Below are 23,543 nucleotides of genomic sequence, written 5' to 3' on the forward strand. Positions count from 1 at the left end.
CAGGTTTTAGGCCACTCCTTCCACCTTGCTGTCCAGGGGCAGCTGGAAGAAGGAGCTGAGGTTCACCTCTGCTTCCACCTCATGGCGGTAGTGACGTTCATTGAAGAGCCCCGAGAGATCACTTTCCAGTTTAGCCTTGAAGCGTAGGAAGAACTGGAAGCCGCCTGGGCTGGTCGTATGCTCCCGGCGCCGCCACCAGCTCTGCTTGGGCCGTACAAAGAGTTTGTGGCTGAAGAGGCTTCTCAGGTCATCCTCCACCCGCACATAGCTCTGCCATTGGCGGCCTATGCGCTGCTGCCACTTCCTCCGTGGCCGGTAGTTCCTGACCTGTCAAGAGGGACAGGTCAGGGCTTCTGCACAGCCCTGCTCCACCTCCAGCCACTCAAATCCTGCCCGAGCCCGAGGGCAGAACAGATCAGGCCATCTCCCCCACCCCAAAAATCTGAAAGTTTGGCTCTGGCTTGCAATGCAGGGTCCTACCTAGGTCCTGCCATGCTCCCTTTAGCTAGCATGCCATCCCCAACCCATTTTGTGAGGGTACTAGCCCCAAAGTGCATGCCTGAAGTCCAGCAAGCGTTTTTGCAGCTTCAGGAAGCTCAGGCCAAGTTTACCTTTTGGTTAGGTTCAAGAGACCAAGATCATTACCTTCCGTTTTTTCTTTGTGGCATCATGCACTGTTAGATGCCGCTGTAGACTCTCCTGGAAGAGGGATTAAAAGAAGAGCAGTCATAGACAAGCTAGGCTTGGGTCAGGAACAGTTAAGAACGTCCTGGGGTTGAAGGAGCACATGAGGTATTCCACCCTAGGGCAGTACAGGAGTTTCAGTAGATCTCTAGATAGGAACAAGCTGCATCTACTAGGATGCAGAAATCACCTCAGGCCAACTGGGGGGGGGGGGGGGGGGCGGGCCTTATGGCAAGATGCAGTCTAGCCAAGGAGTTCGCAAGGGGGGAGAAAAAGAAAGAAGGTCACCTGCCAGAACTGGTTAAGTGACTTTAAATTGGGCAGAAAGTTGGACATTTCCCATGATGGAGAGAGCTCAAGTTCTTCATAGGAGTCCAATGCAAGTGCCTCCCTCCCACCCCAGCTAGCTCTGTGCCATGGAGTTTCTGCCACTGTGGGGAGATCTCTTGGTAGGACTGTCTGCAATCCCTGCAGCCCACAGCCACTTCCTCAGTGCCCAGAGGGAGAGTCCAATGCCTTCATACCTGCATGGCAAAGGCCTTCTCACAGCCAGTGAAGTAGCAGTGGTATTTCAGCAGCTGCAGATGCACTTTCTTGATGTGGCTCTCCAGGTTGAAGACCGTGGTAAAGCAAGCCCTGCAGTCCATCCTGGGACACAGAAGTCTTGGCTTTTGCTTGGCATGGGAGGGCTTGTGTCTTCTCAGGCCACTGGGTTTCTTGAAGGTCTTCAGACACAGCTGGCACTTGTACTCCACTAGGACAGAGGAGCAGGGGTCTGAGCCCCAACCCCCTTCCCTCAGGTCTTCCATAAGCTCCAACCCCCAAAGTTAGGATGGAGCAGGGAGATCAAAATCCCAGGGTTTCCCAAACCAAGTTTGGGCCCTCACTTTGCATAGAACAGGACCTTCCCTCCCACCAATCACCCATCAGACAGCAAATGCAGGGGGTTTGGATGCTACCCATGCAGGGCATGCCAAGAGGAATGGGAGCAGATTGGATTTAGGGCATCTCAAGATGTTCCAGGCCATGGCAAATGTGGGCCTGTCCATCTTCCTTACCAGGATGCTCCTTCAGATGTTTCTGATGCTCTGTCCAACTGGGCAGGACAATCTGGCAATCCTCCCTGGGGCATGGGTATCCTGGAAGGAGGACCAATGGGCTAAAAAAAGGGGAATCTCTCTCTCAGAACACACACACACACACACACACACACACACACACACTTAAAACTGGGAACCTCCTGCCAGGTAAAACCTGGACTTGACCCAGATTTTCAAAATCTGAGTATTCCCAGGGCACCATCATCCTACATCCAAGGGTTGACCATGGTAAAGATCTAGAGCTGTCAAAGAACCATGGACTTTAAAGAAGGAGCAGCCCAGTGTCACCAAGGGAGAGGTGGTGACAGCTGAGAGGGAGCACCAGAGAACAGTCAGCCTGATGGACACCAGAGACTGCAAGGGTGAGATCAGACAGCCAGATTCCATTTTGCCTGCCAGCCCTGTAAAGGAGAAGCCATTCATGTCTTTCACCAGCATGTCTCTTCTGGTGAGCTTTCCTCTTGGCAGCACTGACAAACTTCATGCCACATCCTGGCTCTTGACACCTGAATGAGGCAGAGAAGGAGAAGTTACACCATGCTTTCTTCCAGGCTAGGCAAGAGTTCCTAGGGATGCTACTTCATCCTGGAAAGCAGAGGTATCCCAGGGTTTTCCAGAGAGACTAAGGCAGCAAGACATCTCACTTGGAACAGGCTAGTGAGCCAGTTTCTCCTCCCACTTTAAAACAAAAACAAAACACCAAAACAAAAAAACCCACAATCCAGAGAAGTAAAGCTGATGAAAGCACAGGCCTACCCAGCTCTGAGATCTGGCTCAGAGCTAGCAGTTGCCAAGCATCAGTGGTCTGTCATTTAAAAAGTGAGAGTGCCAGATTTCAAGACATACACATGAAGAAGTCACCCCAAGGTCCCCTGGTCAGCTCCTTCCCTTTGCCAGAGGACACTTACACAAATGGCAGCACTTTGGTATGTTCAGTCCAATGCATCTTGAGAGCTTTTTTTTTCCTGAAGACCCTCTCACAACCCTGGTGGCTACACTGGAGGGAAGAAGGTTAAGATAGTTGACCTGATACAAATCGAGAACAAGCCTGCCCATGCCCCTTTCACCAGCTAGGACCAGGCATGCCAGAGTCTCCACAATACCATGCAGCACCAGCAGGCTTGCTGCAGCCCCAGGCAAGTACACACAGGGGCACAGCCAAGGAGTTTGGGGGAGATCACCACTCAAGAAGGGACCAGCAGAGCATGTTTACATGTCACTGGAAGCTGTGGTATAAGAGGTTTGATCATCCTGTGCACGCCCACCAGGCTGAAGATAGATGGCACAGGCAAGAAGTAGTTCATTAGCTGACCTGATCCAACTATCAAAAGCAGCTAGGAGTTCTTCTCCAGGAGTTCCCATTAGACAGGAGCCATATACCATGCTGTGGCTTTCTGCTTGGCCCTGCCTCTTCCCCATCCCCAGCACAGCACTGGCCCTTACCAGAGAGAGCCACCAGCACCAGAGGCTCAAGTTCTCAAGCCCCCTCTTGTGGTCAGAACAGCTTCCTCATTTCAAGCCCTGGAAAGGGCAATACCAGTCCTTGCCAGATGCAAGGGCCAGGTGAGAGGGTCCCAAGGGTCTCCCTTAGCCATACCACTTACTGCTGCCAAACTCTCCCTAGTTTGGATTCAGTAGAAAGTGGCAGCCTCTACCAGCCATGAGGCCTCCAGGTGGGACAGCTCCCCACCATGGTATTTAGGCCTGAGGGCATTTGGTCACAGGTGGGCTCATCTCAAACCTAGTGCTCTACCCAGCCTGCATTACCTGGAATGAATTCCTGTTGCCATGCTGTGACCTGCAGGGTTTTTGTAGCTGGTTATTAGTCACCAAGGCAGATTCACAACCCACATCCAAACACCTGTGGAAGAGAAAACCCTGCAGATCAGCAGGTCCTAGCTTAGGAGCTGCCCTCCCATTTGGAAGCAAGACAGGCTCAGCATAACTTCCTTGCAGCCTGGGCTGGGGCATATCAAGGTACCCATTTCCAGTCCAGCTTAGGACCTTTCTGTGCATCAGTTGCCATGCCTGACAGAGGGCAGCAAGTCATCATTCCTATCAGGGTGAGGACTGCCTCACTGGGAAAACAAGTCAGAGCTCTTGGTCTTAGCTGGGAGCTCAACAGCCCCTCCTCCCACAAAAGGAGAAAGACGAAAAAGAAGCAAAGTACAGCTGCATGAGCACTGCTGGATACTGCCCCCCCCCAGACTTATTAGACCCCACAAAGAGCCCAGGAGCTGGGGTCACAGTGGGGTGAACACAAAAGAGCCACCTCACTGCCCCACCTACCAGGCATCACCATGCTGCAGCTTGTGCTTTTGCAGAACATCTCCATGCTGGAATTGCTCTCCACAGCCAGCCTGGTCACACACCAGCTCCTGAAAAGGAAAATGTCAGCAAGGACCTCCAGCATCACCTTCTCCACAGAGTCCCTGGACCCTACTCCCCCCTCCCCATATAAATGGGCACTATATTAGCCAAGTTAAATGGAGGCAGAGATAAGTCCCAGGTCCAAGGCATATTGCAGGGGAGGGCTGGTACTGGGCTTTCAATATTACTCAGCACACTTCAGGTCACAGATTTGCAACTCAAGCAACACAGCCCACATTAAATTCATCTGTATCATCCCTGGGGAGGCAGAGTCCAGCAAAGGAGGCAGGCAGCTCTGCTCCATGACATCTATGCTCTGGGACTCATAAGCCCTCCTCTCAAGGCACAGAGTCCACCCATCCCCACCAAGGCCCTTTCTCCCTCATGTAGCTCAGCCCCAGGTACACTCAAGCAACAGAGTTTCTAGGTGAGCAATCAGAAACCCTTAGAGAAAGAATGAGCAGAAAATTCATGGCTCTCATACTTTTCTGGAAGGCAAGGCTCTCCTCAGAGCCACCCCCAGCTCTTACCTCCTCTTGGGGTACAGCCAGAGCTGGACCCCAGTCCTTGCAGGGACAAGAGGAAGCAACAACATTCCCAGAAAAAGGACTGCTCTCCCCAGGCTCTGCCATACAGCAGAATACAGCACTATGTAATACACCCCACCCCAAACCAAACTCAACTCCCAGATATCTGTACACAACACACCACTGCCCCTTCACCCTTACCCAGTGTGCTCCATTTATAGCAGAGATGGATGCAGCTGCTGTCTATCAGCTCAGTAATAGGCAGTGCCCTGGTCTTGGCTCAGGATTTTGCTATTAGCCTCATTATGGGGAAAGGACACTGGGGAGTTTGCAGAGAAGGGATTGGCTTCATCCTGGTATTTCCTTGGATAGGTGTGGGGAGGGTGGATTTAATCTGATGGGGCCCAGGCAGCTGAGCTCTGATCTCTCTCTGGTATGTGCAGCCAAGTCAGTGATTTGTCTCTCTGCCTCAGTACAATCTACCTTGTTAAGGCCCCTGCCAGCTTGGTATCCAAGACTCCGTTCTTCATGGTGTCTGATGCCCTTTGAGGTCCTGGACTGAAACTCCTGGGGGTACAATAGCCCCAAGCACAGTACCCCCCTCTTCCCTCTCCCCTTCCTGCTGATCTTCAGGCTCAGGGAGAGCTGCAGCCGTCCATCATTATCTGTGCTACTGCAAACCCATTGCAGGAATGGTCCCTGGGTGCAGTGTTGGCACTCTGCTGTCACAAAGGAGGGGCCGTGACAGCTGCGTTGTAGAAGCTGAAGCACATTCAGCCAGGACAGAGTTTTTCCAAAACACCATGTGATCCCAGTGGAAGGCAAATATTTCTCTGCTCCCTTTTCATGGAGGATCAGGCTCTTGCATCCACCTGGAGCATACTGCAAGGTGAGGGCCTTCCTTTCTAATCAGGCCAGTGATTTTTCCTTTTAGAGGGTCCCTCTAAAGCAGGAAGAACTAAGTTCTCCAAAGTGATTGCTAAGAGACAGGCCCTAGTCAGTGTAGCATTAGACCTGAGCTCAGCTCAGGATCCAGACAGACTGAACTGAGCCCTCCAGATCCAAGGCAGGGCTGGGGTTTGGATCCTGGGCCATGGAAGTTCTGCAGCAGGGGCCCATCATGGGGGTGAAGACAGCATGGACTGGTGGGTGAGGGCACAAGGCAGGGACTATGGACACCTGGGTCCTGTTCCTCAATTTGCCCCTGACCTGTGGCATGGCTTGGAGCAAGTCCCCAGGCCTTGCTGTCTGCCCTCCTGACTGCTGGCACAGGGGCCGCTCTTAGCAGCAGCCCCTAACACAGCTTGGTGGGTCTCTAGGTGCTGCTGTAATAACCATGATAAAGACCAAGGTTGGAAAATCTTTGCTATGGAGACAAGTGCTCTCTGGGGAGTCTCCCCTGTCCCTTTGTGATGTCATATAGGGGTTGTTGGCTCCTTGGGCTGAGGAGTAGAGGAGCAGTTACCAACAACAGCTTAGTGGTGAGTGGAGGAGGGAGGCAGTGGTTTGGATCAGCGGTTGCTGTGAGTTAAGAGGTTAGGGCCTGAACATACAAGCTCGGGGGCAAAGCAGCTAGCAAGTTGTTTTCCCCTTTGTGTGCAATTGGGTGGGTGGGAATCAGCTCAGTTTCCAGCTGTCAGGTAACTGCATCTCGGAAGCATCCCCCATGCCAAGGATTGTGTGAGTCCTGGATGCTGAGGCTGAGAGGCCTGTGAGTGGGGGCTGCAGAGTTTGTTCATCAGCTCCGCTATCCTTTGATGCAGCAGGTGAATACAGCCTATCTTCCTTGGGGAAGGAAGATGAGGTTGTTTGTTCCAGCCCATGTTAAATCTCTTTGTCTTTAACTCTACAGAACTATATGACCTTTATGTGCTCCTGGAGCACAGTGAGGAATGAGCAGCACTAAACCTCACCACAGCTAGTGCCTGGTGGAGGAAGGCAGCTACGTTGGACATGGATCTGGTAAGGAGCTTGTGTGGAGGCATCAAAGCAGTTCAGCCCATGGCACTGCTGAGGCAGAGGACAAGAGCAGCAGCGATTTTTCTGCCTAAGTCAAACCTTGCTTCCTCCATTCCATGTCCTTCTGTGACACATGGGAAAACTAAGGAAGAAACCGCCCCAGACTGGGTCAGCGCTGGGGCAGGAACCAAACCTTCATTGCAGCTTCTCCTTTCTGACCTCACGTCTCAGCATCTCTGATGTCAGAGGGCAAAGTTCACAGCCTGATGGCATCAGTTTAGAAGCACCATGTCCAGGTATCAAAGCCACCTTCCTGGCTGCAGCTGCTGCTTCTGAACAAACTTTTTAAGCTCCCTTTAGCAGCCACTCGCTCCCCTGATCCCTTCTCTATCTGTTCTGTCCTAGTGCACAGAAATCCAGGGCTGAGTGCTCTATTCTAGATGAGGCCACCCCACTAGCCCATCTCGTGGACTCATCCTGTTCTCTGGGCTGATTATTCACCCTGGGACACATATGGGCCACAGGGCAACCAGTGTTAACCTGAGCACCACAGTGACACAGAAACCTCTCATTAAACTGGAAGAAGCAAGGACCAGTGGAAAAGCAAATATTAGTTAGCACTGGTGCCACAACTGATAGAAAGCATGTGCTGCATTATTCATGAGTGCAAAAAAGGCAGACCCATGGCAGACAGCAAACTGAAAATACCCAGTACTGTTTTGTGCCTGTCTACTTAGCTCATCATCTATCCACAGGTGATAAGATGAAAAGCCACAAGTGGCTCTGGAGCCACAGTCTGGGCACTGCTGTCCTGGCCCATTCCTCATGTCCTTCAGTGCTTTGCTTGCATTCCCCACCCCTGCTGTGCCCATAGCAGATGTGACGAGTGACATCTGAGTCACTTTCACAAATGGTTCCAGCTAATTTAGGACTGGGCAATGAGCATGAATAGTCCAAATGACTGCTTCCAATGCTCAGGGTCATGCAGAGAGCTGAGAACTGAAGCAAGATCGCACAAGCACCCAGGCGAATGCACACACACTTTCTGAAACAGTAGAATTGATTCTCCTTGCCATTTTCCCAGTGAGGTGTTTTCCTTGCATTTATCAAACCTGAATTTCATCCAATAACACACTACCTATTTGCTAAGCCTGCATGGGTCCCAGAACTCCTACCTTCAAGCTCCCCTCCTCCCCACCCACCCCTGGCGCTACACCTTAGAAGCTGAGATCCTCCTGCCTCCCTGGGTCTCCCGATCTGTAGTTCTGCCTTGGTTTCTTCTCCCCCCTCAGACTGTGGAAGATATTGAAGACATGCAGCTAGATTCACAAGGGGAAGTGCAAGCAGACAGGCCCAAACTGATTAGCAGCTATGACAAGGGCATGAGCATGATAGTGCTCACCTTAAATGGAGTAGAGGTGGAGCCCATCACCCCAGCAGGTCCAGGAGAACACCCACTGAATAAGGGCACAGACCAGATCATGGAAGTGATCTGTGGCTTCTTGGGAGCTGCCCCAGGTCACACAGCACAGATGTCAGAGGGGCTGATCCAAGTCATGAATGAAGACAGCTGCTGGGGTTCAGAAGGGACAGGCCGTGAACCTAAGGCAAGAGGACCAGAGTCATCATCTGTGACCACACCCAATAAATCACTGCTGTGTATGAAGGAAGAATTGCTGGCCAGCCTGGAGGAGCCTTGGGAGCTGGGGAAGCAGAGGGGCTACAAAAATATCAAGTCTACAATGGGGGAAAAGACCCATTCCAGGGTTGGTGATGACACTGAGGGCAGCTGTGAGGGAGACCAGCAGGAGGTGACTGAGCAACAGGGCAGAGGATTATCACCTGGTACAGACACTTTGCTTGAGCATCAGGACAGAAATCTGCCCAGTGAACTGAGAGAAGAAAACTCCCTCTTGCTGCAGGATGGCAAGAAGGAGCGAGAGAGCATGGAGGTCAGCCTGGAGAAGCTGCTGGTCCCCATCCTTAGGAAGTCGGGCCTGTGCCAGGGGGCTGAGTCCCAGCACTGCTTGCCAGGAGTGGTCACTGTCACCTGTCTGGCTGAGTCTCCCAGCTTAGATGCCTCTGACAGGTTGGAGTGCCAGCTCCCTCCCAGCTCTGTGTTCAAAGCCTGGGCAGGGTTAGGCCCTGGCTCCTGGCTGGGCCCTCCCCTGGTCTTTCCCCACAGGGAGGATGGCAGGATTCACTGCATCAGGATATTCCCTAAGGGCTTTGGGCTGGAACTGGAAGAAGGGATCAGGCAGAAGCTCGGTAGTTGTACAGGCTGGGTGGCCAGTGCTGGGACTTTCTTGTGCAAGGCCAAGAAGCTGTTTTCTAGTTATCAGCTCCACTCAGCTGAGGGTGCCCAGGCATCAGGAGCACAAGAGGTGAGGAACCAGGCAAGGAACTCTCTCATAGGGTCAGCACTATAGATGTTGGGTGACTCATAGAGCCCTAAAGGGACAATAGGGGAGGGTTCATTTCTTGGCCCTGTCAAAGATTCCTTGTGAGCCTTGGTCAAGTCACTTAGACTCTCCATGGCTCAGTTCCCCACCTGTAAGATGATCCTCCCTTTCTTCCACCCTTGGTCTTATCTGTTTAGATGATGGGCTCTTGAGATAAGGATTCTTACTCTATTTATATATAGTGCCTGGTGCAAGAGTGTCCCCAGTGTGTATGTGTGTGGGTGGAGGTGTCCTTTGTACATCAAGTTCCCTGCCTATAGAATGGGGATGATCATTCTTTATCTGTCTCATCTCTTTATGCTGCAAGTTTTTTAGGACAGAGCCTGGCCTGTCCAGTCCCTGATGCAATGGGACAACCCCCCCCCCCAATCATTTAGGCCCTCCAGGCACAGACATACAAACAATAACAACAAAAGAGGCTGTGATAGGAACAGTATTTGTGGAATATCATCCATCTGGTATGTTCTAAGTGTCTTGCAAATGCTGACGGGCTTTAGCTGGGTCTGGGGTCTGAATGAGGGACGGGAGGAAAGATGAGGCACAGGGGCAGCTGCAGCTTATGCAGCAAGTCAGTGGTAAGACCAAGAGCAGAACCCATGGGTCCCCACTGCAAGTCAAGTCATATCCAATGAGGGTTGAGTGAATTCAGAAACAGGTGTGGAGGAAGCATCCACAGGGGAACAGCTGGTCTGGAGGGGCTATATTGTCCATTTCCCTGTCTAGAAAAGCCTAAAGGAACATCAGTGTCATAGTTTTAAGTCTATAAAAGGCATATTCTGCTCACCTTGTGTTTCAGAGACCAGTACATTTGACCCAGTGGTTCCTGCCTCAAGCCCAGATTTCTAGAAAGGAGCATACCCAGGTTTGTCTATGCAGCTCCCAGACACTGGCTCATGTGCAAAAGATATCCGTCTGGCATCCCCCCTGGCAGTTGCAGGCAGGCTGTGATGGAGTCACCTTGTAAATAAACTAAATAGCTTGAGCTCCTTACGATTCAGGTGCAAGTCAGCTTCTGACCTGTTGCTTTCTCTGAGAAATTTGAGGCTGCTTCCATTGCTGCCCTTCAAAAGACAACACTGCCTGGTACCAAGCCCTCCATGCACCTGGAGTGCCCACCTGCTACCCAGGCTGTGCCTGTTCAGCCAAAGCCTGGGGATCTCTCCCCTTCCTACCTCCAGCGGGTTATCCAGAGACTGAAACTACTGATGTTGGTGAAGAAAAAACCCTCCAGTTCCTAGCAGACACTCTCCTATCTATAAATGGCTGCCATCCCTATTAAAAGGAGTTGTCAAGTGTGCTGTGGGTTTGGGAGTCTCGGCTGTGCTAGACAAAGCCTTTGCAATACACAAGGAACGTTTTCCTGGGTCTTTGCATAATGGGCTTCTGCAGTTCAGGTGCTGGAAAGCTCAAGGTGATGGGCTCAGGGTGCTCCATCTTGGTGTCTCTAGGTGCTCACAGTGTGATTCACTGTCATAGGAAAGCTTAAGAAAAAATTACTTTGTTGTGTAATCTGCAAGGGTATTTTACTGCTTTCCTCAGCTTCTGTATATCAACAATTCTTTGTAAAGAACTGCAAGGGCTCTTGGGGCTTTCCTTGGCAGCACAGGGTTGACTTAAATTCAGAGATGTCAACATCATTTGGTCTCCTAGGCCAGGACCATGGGCCTCCTTATGGGCCAAATCCAGATCCACCTCTGGCAGCAGGGTGAGTAGCATAAAGGAGCTGCAGGGCCAGGGAACACAGACATTACTCATCCCACCACTATCAAAGCACAGCCCCAATGGGGATTCATACCCCAGAATATAGCAGTAGGCCCCATCTCCAGTTATCCCACCTCAAATTCCCAACACCTCCAGGAGCCCTATGGACCTGATGATAGCTCCACAGGCCAGATCCAGCCACTGACCATATCTTTGAGGCCTTTCCTTTGATCAGGCAGGAGTTTCTCAACTCTGTCAAGTGCTGAAGTGTTTGGCAGCCTGATGGGTGGTGCTCCGTACCTACAGAGCAGGAGTGAGCGAGACCCAGGCACCCTCCAACAAACAATGTCAGAGCTTCAGAGGCTGCAACAAGATAACTCCCTAGCCCATCATGTGTTGCTCAGTACCTGATATAATCCTAGTATTTTCCAGCATGCCCAGAACAGCAGATACGTGACATAGATGCTTAGTGTCCTGAACAAGCAGATGCTTTTAAGCACATCATCTTGGCATTCCTCTTCCTTTTACCTTACAAGTCAACTTTATGTACCATTTCCTTGAAGCCATCATCAGCAGGGAGCTGGCAACAGCCTGATCTATCCCACCACAGTTGTCCAGGTCCACTGCTGTTTAATCTGTTTAAAACCAAGGCCCTCTGGCTCTCAGGAGGGAGAAGCCCCTGCACATGACTTTGCAGGAAAAAGGGTTTAAGTTTATACTCAGTTGTTCACAGACCCAGGAAGCCTTTCACTGCCTGCTTGGGTTGCTAAGTAACTGTCAGTCTGGCTGCTATTAAATCTAGACCATTCAGCACGTACAAAATGGATTCAGCCTCACTGCTCTGCTTCCCAGATGACATGCCATTAACAGCACTGCTCCCAAACCAGCTACATTTCCCCTTTCAAGGGTCCCTGGTGCACTTTACCAGACTGCAATTCAGAATGAGACAGAGAGGAACATTATCAGATTTTAGTATGTGCCCTGCACTCTGCTTTTGGTAGGGGCAGGTAGCTCCTCTGCTTTGAAATCCTAAGGGAAATCTATGCCCTTTGCCAAGGAGTGAAGTCAGCTTGAACAGTTGCTAGTTGCACAGGCAATCATTAAAAAGCTTGACTTGTTTCACATTTTCACGCACAAGTCAAGCGTTCACAGAAGGCCTCTCTTCTCAAGGTAGCAGGATCCTTGCAAGGGGGCCACCATCTTCTGCTCTATATAACTAGCTATTCCATGATGGGCAAATTCTTACCTGACACTCATGTTTACCCCACATTCCCTCCTCCATCTTGGAAGATATAGTGATATGTGCCATGCAGGCCCTGCTATTCTCTGAGGGCATTGGGGTAAAAGGGTGCCTTGTATGGTACTCAGGATCCCATGAATAAAGAGGACAGTCAGGCTTCTGCCTAAACTATCATTCCCCTGTGAACATGCCTTTAATTAATGCAAAATGATACCGACTGCTCTCAATGGCTGTGAAACTACACTACACTACAGGGTGAAGTTACTCAAAACTGAGACTTCAAAAGCAGCACCATCTGACTACAGAACTCAGCTGAGCTCATAAATCCAGCTAAAATCTCTTCCTGCATTTTAAAGCCATATACCCAAAACTAAACCCCACTCATCACTGTATCCTGTCCACTACTTGCTTTCATGAACAAGACAGAACCCAGATTCCAGATGATATCCTTTGCACTTGCCCTTTGATCCTTTAATTCCAGCCACAGTAGGCAAGATCTCTAAAACCAAGAGTTGTCAACAGGGCTGTACTGACTATACTACAGACAGCTGTGCTCCATTTATGCATATAAGCTTCTGATGCTCAAGTAACTGAGCCCTAGCAGACAAGGATAAAGGTTGTCTCTGACCTCTGAAAATGCTGTCATGCATGATGGGCTTTCTCCATAGATCTAACCATCTATGGATACATTCTCAATCATAAGATGGGGAGGAACATGAGGTCATGACTAAACTGGAAAGTTTTTACCCAATATGCAGCTGGAAGCACAGGTATCAGAGGTTCATAAGCATGCACCCAGGCACAAGTGTGCCAGAAGCATACTCCCTTCTACTCTTCCCCATGTACTGTAAAAAAGAATGCAGTGCAAAGATCTCCTTAAGTGTCCTGCATACAAGCTTTAGATTCATGCAACAGGTACCTAGTACCCAGAGGAAAAGCTGAAATCTAACTGCTACCCTAACATGACAAACTGCACATTACCATTTTCCCCAGGAGGATCTTTCTTCACAAGACCTCACATCAATCTTCATTTGTGGACATGCCCTTGGCCCCAACTTCTTCTGACCCTAGCTACTTCCCTGCCAACATGAGACGCCTCCACGGAGGGATCAGTCGCCAATAGGTGTCTTGCCACAGGAAGTCAGCAGCAAAAACTTCTTTGTAAACCTTTGTCCTAAGCTCCAGGGCCTTCCTCCAGCCAATGAGCTTCTCACTGCCTGCCCCTAGATGCTAGAGATATTCTGTATGTGCTGCTCACACTTTTAATGCAAGCCACAAGTCATTAGACCCCAGAGCTTGTGTAATAGAACAGAGGTGGCTAACTTGCAGCTCAAGTGCCATATGTGGCATGGGCAGCCCATGCGTGGCACCTAGCAGATTGGGGTGGGGATAGGCTGCACTGGCTAGATAGGGCAAGAAGCAGAAAGCAGGAGTAGCAATCAGGTAAGAGGAAGGAATTGGAGTGGCACTGAGGGAGGGTGCTTGCCAAAAGGCAGCCTCCACTACAATATCTGCAATGAACGACTTTTTACTTTGGAAAAGGTCACTCCTACAAAAATGTCACTCCTTCTGAATCACCACTCAGGTCAACCAATAAAGGAAAAGAAGAAAAAAAAAAAAATCAGATACAAGCAAAACACTCTGTATGTGGAAGGTTTATTGAACAGCAACCTTTGATGGAAAGCACTATGTACACACAACAGCCAAGGTTTACTTCTTTGTTTCCTCCTCCTTGGAGAGGGTCTTAATGATTTCTTCCTTCTTGGCTTGCAGACGTTCTTCACGACGCTTACGAGCTTCCTTGGTCTTGGACCTACGAGCTTCAGCCTGGTCACTAGGGAAGAGATTACGTTTCATCAGCATACAGAGGTCAGCACAAAGGCCAGCTGGCTCTTTACTCAACTCCCTGAAATTCCCTACTTGGCTGGACTCGCAAGGGCATATTCTCGTTAATCTCATTAGACCAATGACTAAAAATTAGTTATTCTAGAACCTGGAACCTAGTCATCCTTTAACTGAATTAATATCCCCTTCTCCCAGGGGAGAATTTTATCCAATATGCAGCTAGAAACATAGGATAAGCTAGAAATTTTGGATAGCCAGGGCCTGGGACAATTCTTCAGGGGATGTGCAATTTCCATAGCAGAACAAACATTACTACTACATTACACAGCCATGAAGGGGAAAGCTTGTTTAAAAAGTGTCATCTAGTTCTATTGTTGAAGTCTTCAAGCCAGACCACTTTATAATACCCATACACAAAACTACATGAGTGCTAAAAAAATAAAGTCCACTTTGTCTTAAGGGTCTACACTTGGAAGTTTTGCTGGTTCAGCTATATTGGGAAAACTTCCTAACAACTTGAATGCAGTCATAAATGCATGTAGTGGCACAAGCTACCAGGATAGCTTGTATTGCTTTCTATTCACATGAACATTTATAACCATGTATCTGCTTGCGCGACTGCAATTGCATTTCTACCAGACATCACTATAATCAGCATGACTATTCTAGTTTAGACCTGGCTCTGCTAGTGAAGAGACACTGATGAATTTCATGCCTCTGGTCTCTCTCTATACTTTCATTCAGATTCTTTCCCACTGCAGCCTGCTGCACTCTTAACATAAGCACAAAATGGAATGACTACAACTGGTACTGAGCTCTATCACAGCCCCCTCCCTACACGTCTTCAGCCTACACACAAGATGGTTAATAGTGACAAGACTTACGCCAGGAGCTTCTTGCGGGCCTTGTCTGCCTTAAGTTTGTGGATGTGCTCCATCAGGATCCGCTTGTTCTTGAACACATTACCCTTGACCTTCAGGTACAGACTGTGATACCTACAGGGGACAGGACAGGGGAGGAATGAGCAAGCCTGCTACGCTGCAGGTAGTACCTGGTGCAAGACAGAAATGCAAGCTACTGCAGGGTTTCCACAATGGCCTCCATTACACAACATACAGTGTAATTCTGTCTGTTTGCAGCTGACGCGATGGCTTCAGTCGCCTTCATATCCGCAGGCGGAAAGGTGCTGTACTACAGTTGGATTCATTAAAAAAAGGTACCCTCACACACAGTGCCCTTTCCTAACAACAACAAATGGGGCGGGTCTCATGAACCATTAGACCCAGGGTCATTCTGCAGTTTACCAGCTTTTTTAACCTACAAAAATGGTATTTGCCATCTTCTACATAAAGAACCCATTTAATCTCTCTCAACTTTGCTCTTTGGCATTTGTGGGTTCACATGTAAAATGAGACTGATGCTAAAGTTTTGCACAATAAAGGCTGCAAATAGGAGCCATAAATTCCCCCCTCCCCCATGTGTGCACACTAACAAAGTAGTGCAACTGTATTCACTAGGCTTTAAGGCTTACATATGGCGATCGATCTTCTTAGACTCCCTGTATCTACGAAGCAGACGCCTCAGAATTCTCATTCTCCTCATCCAGGTCACCTTCTCTGGCATACGAGCATTGGCTGTACCCTTCCTCTTACCTGGGAGCAGGAGAGAAAGATGCTACAGAGCTAGAACACAGTTAAGTACAACCGAATGTCCTTGCCAATGTGCTTAACAACTCCGCTTCCTCAGGACTCTGCTTTGTCCTTTTCTCCCATGCCCCGAGTACACAGGTTTGTCTGTAAATCCCATCTGTATGAAATTCAGAGTACTGCTAGACATTTAATTCTCCCTCCAGCTTTTTTGGGTGGGGAAAAAAGGAAGCCAGTACTTACCAATGCCCATGTGCCTGCCCTTTCGGCGGGCTAGGGTATTCTTCCGGCATCTGGCACGTGAGTGAACAGTTACAGGTTTGCGGATGATCAGACCATCTTTGATCAGTTTCCTGATCTGCTGACCTGAAAAAAAAAAAAAAGAAAACATCTGCATTCAGAGCCTCAAAAGAAAGAAGATTGATAGGAGAGTACAAGTTAAAGGAGAGTGCAACATCAAGGATCTGCCCAGCTAAAGTCCAAGCAAATGGAAGGAGAGAACCTTCAACAGAGTACACAGACAGATTAAAAAGCTGCTTCCCTGATGCCCTCCTCTTTGAAGGACTTGTGTAGACTTCACATATCCAAACTTGAAAGCTGGGGTTGGCCCATAATTTGAAGTAATCTATGTTAAATTCAGTGGAGCAATGGGAGTTTCTCTCCTCGAGCCCCTGTTTCAAATCTGATTTTGACCTTATTTACAGAGAACCCTTTCCTCAGCTGGACATATTGGCACTCCTACAGTTCACCAAAAGAAACAGCCTCCTAGATACAGCAATATGGATTTCAATGAAATAGTGACCATTTACAGGATGTTCTACATGTTTAGCTTCTGCCTTTCTTCTACTTACTGGAACTGATAGCCCAATTGAACAGTGAGCTTGCTCTAAGCAAGGATATACTGCTATTCCCTACTGTTTTTACATTAACTGTTACATCACCTGTATTTCTGGTTCTGGAGCATGGGCCTCAACCCAGAATATCTTGAACATATACTGACAACATTTCATAGAAGCAGGACATCGGCTGCCCTGGTTCCTCTAATTTACCTCTGGCAGGTTAGCGTATGAGGTCTGTGTTGCATCAGGGCTGACAGTAGTCTTATGCAGAGTTTAGATTATGGTTCAGATAAGATGGTTTGGATGGAGATGATCCTTTAATAGCAGGGGGCTGGATTAGATGACCTCTGAAGTTCCCTTCCAGCCCTGCCTCTCCTACTTAACACCAAGTGTCAGCAGTCTCCCTGCTGGCCATCTGTCTTGGGAGAGCACTGCTAGGCCCTCACTGATGATTCAGAAGAACCTCAACAAATTTAGCCTTTTATCATTTGCACTTCACATGGGAAGGCAACTACTACAGGCTCCCCCCACCCCCCCAGTCAAAGAAGCCTTTCAATAAAGCCTAATCTAAAATAACTTGTGAAGAAATTGAGCAACTGGACTTAACCACCTCTTAAAAACTGAACCCTGGGGAAAAAAAGCCCAGTCACACCCTGTTCACTCTCTCTTTCAGCATCCCTTCTCTGCCACCATGCAACATAGCCTGTTTGATGAGCTGCTCCAGAATGCGGGCCAAAGGACCCAGGAAGCGATATAAGCCCCCCTCCCCCCTGAAGTGGGCCACTAAGAGCACACTACTGACCACTTGGGACAAATAAAAGACAAAATAGGGACAGGAGTGAATGGCATAGATTTAAAACAAGTGCACCAAGCTGGGGATACTGAGCTGGGACACTGCACAAAGCATGCCAGCCAGAGTGCCCACTGGCCCTCAAACAAGTCTGAGGAACCAGCAGACACTGCCCTACAAAAATTCTGTCTGGAGACATGAACAGACAGCAAGATGGTCCCATCATCCTCAGGGGTCATAGAATCACAATTAGTTAGGGTGGGAGTTAACTGATCCAACCCCCCACTCCATGCAGGACCATCCCCAACTAGATCATCCCAGCCAAGACTTTGTCTAGCTGGGCCTTAAAAACCTCCAACGATGGAGAGTCCACAGCCTCCGGGTAACCTGTTCCATTGTTTTACCCCACTCCTAGCATCCAACTTCAACTTCCTTTGCTGCAACTTGAGACCACTGCCCCTTGTTCTGTCACCTGCCACTACTGAGAACAGTCCAGCTCCATCCTCTTTCAAACCCCACTTCAGGAAGCTCAAGGCTGCTATTAAATCCCCTCGCAGGCTCCTCTTCTCTAGACTCAATAAGCCCAGTTCCCTCAGCCTCTCCTTGTCAGTCACATGCCACAGCCCCCAAATTATTTCCACTGCCCTCCTGGCCAGAGCCTCCTTCCAGGTCACAGCTGAAGACCTAGTTATTAACCAGCTACCTCATCCCTGTCCCCGTTTTTGCTGTCCCACGTATTCAGCTGTTGTGTCCCCAGCGGCCTCTCTTATTCAGGGAGGCTTATCTTCTCTGTGATGGGCCTAGTCCCACAACCATGTACCGCACACCAAATAGGCCCTCCAGGCCCGACAACTCTCTAGCTTGGCAAGGACCAGGAGGAGGCTGCCTAGGAGGAGGTCCTGGTGGTGCGGATGAGAGGACTGAGCCCACCCGGGGCAGCTCTACGTCATGCCCCTGAAGCTGTGCGGCAGGCGAGCAGGGCACTCACGCGAGTTGGCATTGGCGATCTCATTGGTCTCGTTGGGGTCGAGCCAGACCTTCTTCTTGCCGCAGCGCAGGACGCTGGAGGCCAGCCTCTTCTGGAGCCGAAGCATGCTGCGGGGCGGGGGGAAAGGCGAGGGTCACGGCGAGCTCGAGCAGCCCGCGGGCCTGGGGCAGGAGATCGGGCAGCGCTCGCGGGTCCCGCGCACTAGGAGGGGGTCCCAGGGCGGCCACGTGGCGCCGCAGCCGGGAGTGGGGGAGTGAGGACAAGACCAACGGGCCCTGCCGCAGATGGAGGGAATCCCAGCGCCCCCCTCCCCGCGCCCCGATCCCAGCGGGCCGCTCCCATTCCACACCCCGCGCGCCGATGGGGAGGGGGATTTTCTCGCCGCGGGCCCAGGCACAGCGCACGCCCTCACCTCATGGCGGCGGCGGCCCCAGAGCGGAAAGGAAGAGACTGTAGCTTCGGCCGCTCCCACTACCACTGCGCGGAGGGGGGGAGGGGGATGTACCATTGTGCCCCAGTTTTCCCTACCCTTCGGACCCGCGTTGGCCGCCTCCCTCCGGAACCTGGTCCTTGAAGACGAAAAAGGATGAAAGCCCGTTCTGAGTGTAAGGGTTCAACCGGAACCAGGAGGGTCAAACCTAGCTCCCCCACGAGTTAAGGCATGGTACGGTCCGAGGAAGACCGGCGCATGCGCGATGACCACGTGGTGGGCCTTGTCCGGACTAGCCCAGTGTTGACTGCGCCTGCGCACTGAGGGGTGGTGAGCTCAGTGTGTCACGTGGGTGTTGTGCTGTTTTGTGCAGTGCCGGGGGGAGGGCGTTGGAGGTTCCTGGCCACGCGGGGGCGCGGCGGGCTGGGCTGGGGGCAGCTGGGGTTTGGGGGAGCAACCTCAAGACCTGGGACTGTGGGGAGGTGGAGGGGAAGATATTGGGGCTCAGCATTTTTACACTCCTGGAAGATGCCAGCTTTTTGCTTTGGGTAAGTGTAATATCTTTTATTAGGCGAACTAGTTGGAAAAATTCTTCTTTGCAGGCTTTCCGGCACAAATGCCCTTTGTCAGGCTAAGGAAGCACCTGTAGTTAGTCTGTGCCCTTCTTAGATGGAGGAGACTAAAAGCCAGAGGCCAGTATGCATGTGGGAAAGCCAGTCAAGAGACACTGCAAACTGAGGCAGGGAATGGGTGAGAGACAGGAGAAGAGAGGAATGTCGACCTGGTGGTAAGAATATAGCTGGCAAACAGTAGAGAAGTTACCTGAGGTGTCAGATGTCAGGCAGGTTATATAGTGTGTCATCAATCCAATATCTATACTTAGTCCATAATTTTTTGTATCTGGTAGTTTGAAGAAGTGAAGTTCACAGGCTCCTCTGTGAAAGGGGTTTTGTAAATTCCCTGTGAGGATTTGAACTGAGATTGGAGAGAGTGGTTTGCTTCTGAAAAATGTGTCCCCACCGGTAATTGGGTCTTCTTGTCTTTGATCAATTTTCAGTGTGTGTTCATTCTGGTGTGCAGTTGTTGCACATTTCTCACAAGAGAACCCCTCTCTCTCCAGTCTCTCAATTCTAATCCTCAAAGGGAATTTACAAAACACCTTTCACAGATGAGCCTACAAACTTCATCAACCTACTGTATACAACAAATTATGGACTAAACATAGACATTGGATTTATGACACATCATAACCTGCCTAACATCTGACACCCCAGGTAACCTCTCTACTATTTACCAGCTGTATTCTTATCACCAGGTCTATATTCATTCCCCTTACCCCTTCCACCCCCAGTACCTCAGTTTGCATTCTCACCAACTTTCTTGCATGCATACTCTCCTCTGGCTTCTTTTCTGTTCTATCCAGGAAGAGCACAGGCCAACTGCAGATGCTTCCTCAGCCTCATGATGGGTTGTTTATACCTGAAACCAAAGAAGATACTTTCCAGCTATTTTAGTTGATCTAATAAAATATATCGGATTTACCCAAAGAACCTTGTTTGCCTATCTTCTTAGACCACCATGGCTATAACCTATATCCCTGAAGCTCTGCTTTCACTCCATTTTTTGATTTGGCTACAGAAAAATCCTAAAGCAGGTCTCCTGTTGCAAGGAGCTGAAAGCCTGCAGCAGGGTGGAGTGGCCTTAACCCCGAAGATCCTTATTGGAGCAGTTTAATCTTGTGACTTGCATGTGCACACCTCACAGTGCTACCATGACGTGGCACTCTGCAGCACCCTTCAAAGGATCTCAGGGCACCCTGAGGTGATGCAGCACCCAGTTGAGAATCCCTGGGGTCAGATTTGAGGGCAGTCAGGAAGCAGGCCGCAAGATAGTCCCTGCCAAGAGTGGGCACAAGCAGAGTTGTAGCTGATCAGTGCTGTGCTCTGGGAAGTATTACACCCTGCACCTTCCCGGTTCTGGCTGTAGCAGCAGGGAAGGCAGAGCAGTGGTCTCAGCACAGGAGAAGTGACTGGAGGTTTGTTGCTGCTGGGAGAGATGTCACCTTTTTTGGCTGCCAACATGCATGTCAAGCAGCCAAAAACCCACTGATTTTCAGTGGCAAAAAGGAAGTGACATCTCCCTTAGCAGCAGCCAACCTCCAGCCTCTGCTTCTCCGCCTTTCTTGCTGCTAGAACCAGAGTTGATGCAGGAAAGGTGCAGATTGCAAGGGAGATCAGAGGGTGAAACCCCAACCCCAGCTCCATTCGCTCCTGGGGTTCATGCCCAGTTCACCCAGCCTTTGTTACGCTACTAGGCATGAGACATGGCAGGCTCAGAGGGGCAGATTGAGGAGAGGTATTAGAGGGTCAGATTCATAGGCCTGGATAGGGACAGAGTGCCAAAATGATAAGGCAGTGGGTACTGGGATTTAGGGACGAAGTGGAGCTACAGGCACTAAAGTTGTGCAGGGCTGTGTGATGCCAGGGTAGAATGATTATGCAGGGCTTCAAGTGAGGCCCTGTCCTTACTGCTTTGTGTCCTGTGACTGTCACACAATAAGGAAGCACTAAACACCACTGAGCAGCTTGTCCAAAGTGGCATTTCCAGCAGTTGTGTGAAGGATCAGATATAGTGACATAAGCAAAGGGCTCTAAGAAGTGGGACTGTCCATTAAAGATCAACCTAATCCTGCATATATTTAGCTTGTATTTCCTTGGATATGGGTGATCACCTGAAAACAAAACTCAAGCAATGTTAAACCTAAAAATGGAACGTAAGAGTTCTGAGACTCTTCATACAGCTAAACCAGCGGTTGTCAACCAGGGGTACTTGGAAAGTCCCTAGGGGGTATGCATGGGCAGGCAGGTGGGGACAGAGCACCACCACCCAGCGCCACTGACTCCCAGGACCAGGGGGGCAAGGGCAACAGCGGCCCTCTGTGGGCTGCACAGGCGCCAATGGGGGGGGGTGGGGGGGAGCTCAGATGCCGCAGCTGCCACTTCCGCCCACCGCCCCACGCTGCTGTCACTCTGCATCTGGCTATGCGCCACCCACAACCTCCCCATCTGGCCATGCACCACCCCTGCCCCCCTGCATCCAGCCATGTGCCAACCCCCCCCACCACTCTGTGTCCAGCTGCTGGGGGTACACTTATTTAAAAAGGTTGAAAACCCCTAATCTAAACTACTCACAGCCTTTCAGAACAGCTACTGTAGAAATCTGAGAAGAATGCACTGCATTCAAAACCTTGTCTAAGTCTATCCCAACCATGCAGTTGGTCCAATAAAAGATACCACCCACAAAAATCCTTGCCTCTAGCATACTGTAGGAAAGATTTTTTTCCCCTGACGTTTAACTCCAGTTTTCCATGTTGTTACTTGAAAATAGGATCTTCATTTCTCCAACATCCATCCACTGTAGCTCATTACTCACCAGGGCTCTCAGTGTCTGATGTCACCTTAAAAGGGTATGGTGCAGTCTAATGGTTTGAGCAGGGGGCTGGAATACAGGACTCTAGGGTGTAGCTTCCATCTCTGTGTTTGGAAGTCCCATCTTTTTTGCTTGTGGTCAATGGAGTGATGATGATGATGATGAAAAAGTGGGGATCCTATTTTTCATGTCAATCCTGCTGATGGTAATGGTGCTTTAATAAGGATTGGTAGTGTTAGAGTGATGTTGTAGCCATGATAGTCCAGGAATTATGTGAGGCAAAGATTTTTTTCTGTGGTATCTTTTCTGGAACCAACTGTGTAGTTGGGATAAAGTTAGACCAGCTTTTGAATACCAGATATTCTTCAGGTGTTAGGTTTAGGGCCACATACGGCTGTGGGTACTAAGGTTGTGCAGGATCCTGACATCCAGGACAGGGTGGTTGTTCAGGGATTGTGAGACCTTCTGCTTACTTTGTGTCCTATGACCCACATCCAGTAAGGAGCTATTAAACAAACTGAGCAGTTTATCCAAAGTAGCATTTCTAGCAGGAGTTGTGTGAAGAATCAGGTATGGTGACACAAACACAGGACTCTGAGCCAGGAACTGTAGGATGAAGAATGTCTTTCATTTGAAAACTTGTCTAGCTGTATCCCAACTAGGCAGTTGGTCCATTAAAAGATATCACCCAAAGAAATCCTTGCTTCTCACTTGATAAGGATTGGCATCTGTGAAGAGCTTTGCATCTTCACAGCACTGTGTCAGCCTTACTTAATATTCACAAGTCCTTTGTAAGATTGATAAGTACCAATGCAACCATTTTACCATGGGAGAAACTAAGATAGTGAAATTGTGCGTGCCCCATCCCTCCTTATAACTGTCAACCCAGAGGGTGTCCACAAAGTCATAATGGAAGAGTGGAATCACGGGGGTCAGATTCAGGCTCGGAGATGATAGCTGTCTTTCCTTGATTAAGGAAGATATAATGCAGAAAGGTAAGAATTTGAGATACCCCTCCAGGATCAGAAAGTGAAGAATTCCTGAGGGGAAAAAAAGGGATAAACTGGTACAAATAAAATGCACAGATAGGAATCATGCTAACAATTACAAGGGATTCTCCAGTTGTGGCATTTGCAACAAGTGATATAATAGAGCTTCCCCTTGGATACAAACTTCATTTTGTTGCTGTTGTTTGTTTACTAAACTAGATATTATAAAGCACCAAAGTCTGACATTTTTGCAACGGTTAGTTTGTGTTTTGTGTTTTTCCCATCCCTTAAAGGACTGAAATTTGGAAGAAATTACCAGGGGAAAAAAATTATCTGTGCCTGCTTGTTAAGTATTCAGACAAGTTTCTAACAGTTCATTTTGTTTCTGGCTGATGTAAAATGATCAACATATGGTATGAGAAGGAGACCTGAAAGGAACAGATTTTTGGTCCATTCTGAGAGAAAAACACGGATAAACACAGATTTTTTCTGTTTAAAAACCAACTCCTCGTTCTTATAAAACAAACACCAAAATCTGGAGTGT

At 49.4% G+C, this 23,543-nt stretch overlaps 3 protein-coding genes and 1 long non-coding RNA gene across 6 annotated transcripts; 2 read left to right on the forward strand and 2 right to left on the reverse strand.

Annotated features, from left to right (window-relative positions):
* Positions 1–4,786, reverse strand: LOC149866973 (P43 5S RNA-binding protein-like). Its single transcript, XM_090041205.1, has 9 exons — positions 4,685–4,786; positions 4,074–4,162; positions 3,552–3,645; positions 2,693–2,781; positions 2,217–2,290; positions 1,743–1,823; positions 1,209–1,438; positions 646–699; positions 1–327 (listed from the first exon to the last, which is right to left on the reverse strand). Exons 1-9 carry the CDS (start codon positions 4,784–4,786, stop codon positions 7–9), a joined length of 1,134 nt encoding a protein of 377 aa, XP_089897331.1. The 3' UTR covers positions 1–6.
* A 1,848-nt stretch (positions 4,787–6,634) lies between these two features.
* Positions 6,635–10,340, forward strand: LOC149866974 (uncharacterized). The gene is made up of 3 exons (XM_090041206.1): positions 6,635–6,643; positions 7,933–9,024; positions 10,146–10,340. Exons 1-3 carry the CDS (start codon positions 6,635–6,637, stop codon positions 10,338–10,340), a joined length of 1,296 nt encoding a protein of 431 aa, XP_089897332.1.
* Positions 10,341–13,680: 3,340 nt separating this feature from the next.
* On the reverse strand, positions 13,681–18,707 carry RPL19 (ribosomal protein L19). 3 transcript variants are annotated; one of them, XM_090044543.1, is made up of 6 exons: positions 18,564–18,707; positions 18,152–18,258; positions 15,778–15,900; positions 15,420–15,540; positions 14,773–14,883; positions 13,681–13,877 (listed from the first exon to the last, which is right to left on the reverse strand). In XM_090044543.1, the coding sequence occupies exons 1-6, from the start codon at positions 18,566–18,568 to the stop codon at positions 13,754–13,756; spliced, it is 591 nt and encodes a 196-aa protein (XP_089900669.1). In that variant the 5' UTR covers positions 18,569–18,707; the 3' UTR covers positions 13,681–13,753. The 3 variants fall into 3 exon arrangements, with proteins under 3 accessions (XP_089900669.1, XP_089900671.1, XP_089900670.1); XM_090044545.1 differs by having other exon boundaries at positions 18,680–18,704; XM_090044544.1 differs by lacking the exon at positions 18,564–18,707 and adding an exon at positions 18,501–18,524.
* Positions 18,708–19,031: 324 nt separating this feature from the next.
* Positions 19,032–20,276, forward strand: LOC149866976 (uncharacterized). Its single transcript, XR_016441607.1, has 3 exons — positions 19,032–19,129; positions 19,639–19,855; positions 20,005–20,276. It is a non-coding gene; the product is annotated as an uncharacterized LOC149866976 (long non-coding RNA).
* Positions 20,277–23,543: the final 3,267 nt, after the last annotated feature.

Source organism: Crocodylus siamensis, chromosome 4 (genome assembly GCF_052110815.1).
Source record: "Crocodylus siamensis isolate JL-2025a chromosome 4, ASM5211081v1, whole genome shotgun sequence".
Classification (NCBI taxonomy): Eukaryota; Metazoa; Chordata; order Crocodylia; family Crocodylidae; genus Crocodylus; species Crocodylus siamensis.

Bases quoted from the DNA above. Each gene is read 5' to 3' on its own strand.
- RPL19 (XM_090044543.1), bottom strand. The intron at 15,901-18,151 runs GTGAGTGCCCTG...TTTTTTTTTCAG, and splicing joins GATCGCCAATGCCAACTCGC to GTCAGCAGATCAGGAAACTG. The intron at 15,541-15,777 runs GTAAGTACTGGC...TCCTGCTCCCAG, and splicing joins GGGCAGGCACATGGGCATTG to GTAAGAGGAAGGGTACAGCC.
- LOC149866973 (XM_090041205.1), bottom strand. From the start codon at position 4,786: ATGGCAGAGCCTGGGGAGAGCAGTCCTTTTTCTGGGAATGTTGTTGCT. The intron at 4,163-4,684 runs GTAAGAGCTGGG...TTTCCTTTTCAG, and splicing joins TGGCTGTACCCCAAGAGGAG to GAGCTGGTGTGTGACCAGGC. The intron at 328-645 runs GTAATGATCTTG...CCCTCTTGACAG, and splicing joins CCACAAAGAAAAAACGGAAG to GTCAGGAACTACCGGCCACG.
- LOC149866974 (XM_090041206.1), top strand. The intron at 9,025-10,145 runs GTGAGGAACCAG...GAGAAATTTGAG, and splicing joins AGGCATCAGGAGCACAAGAG to GCTGCTTCCATTGCTGCCCT.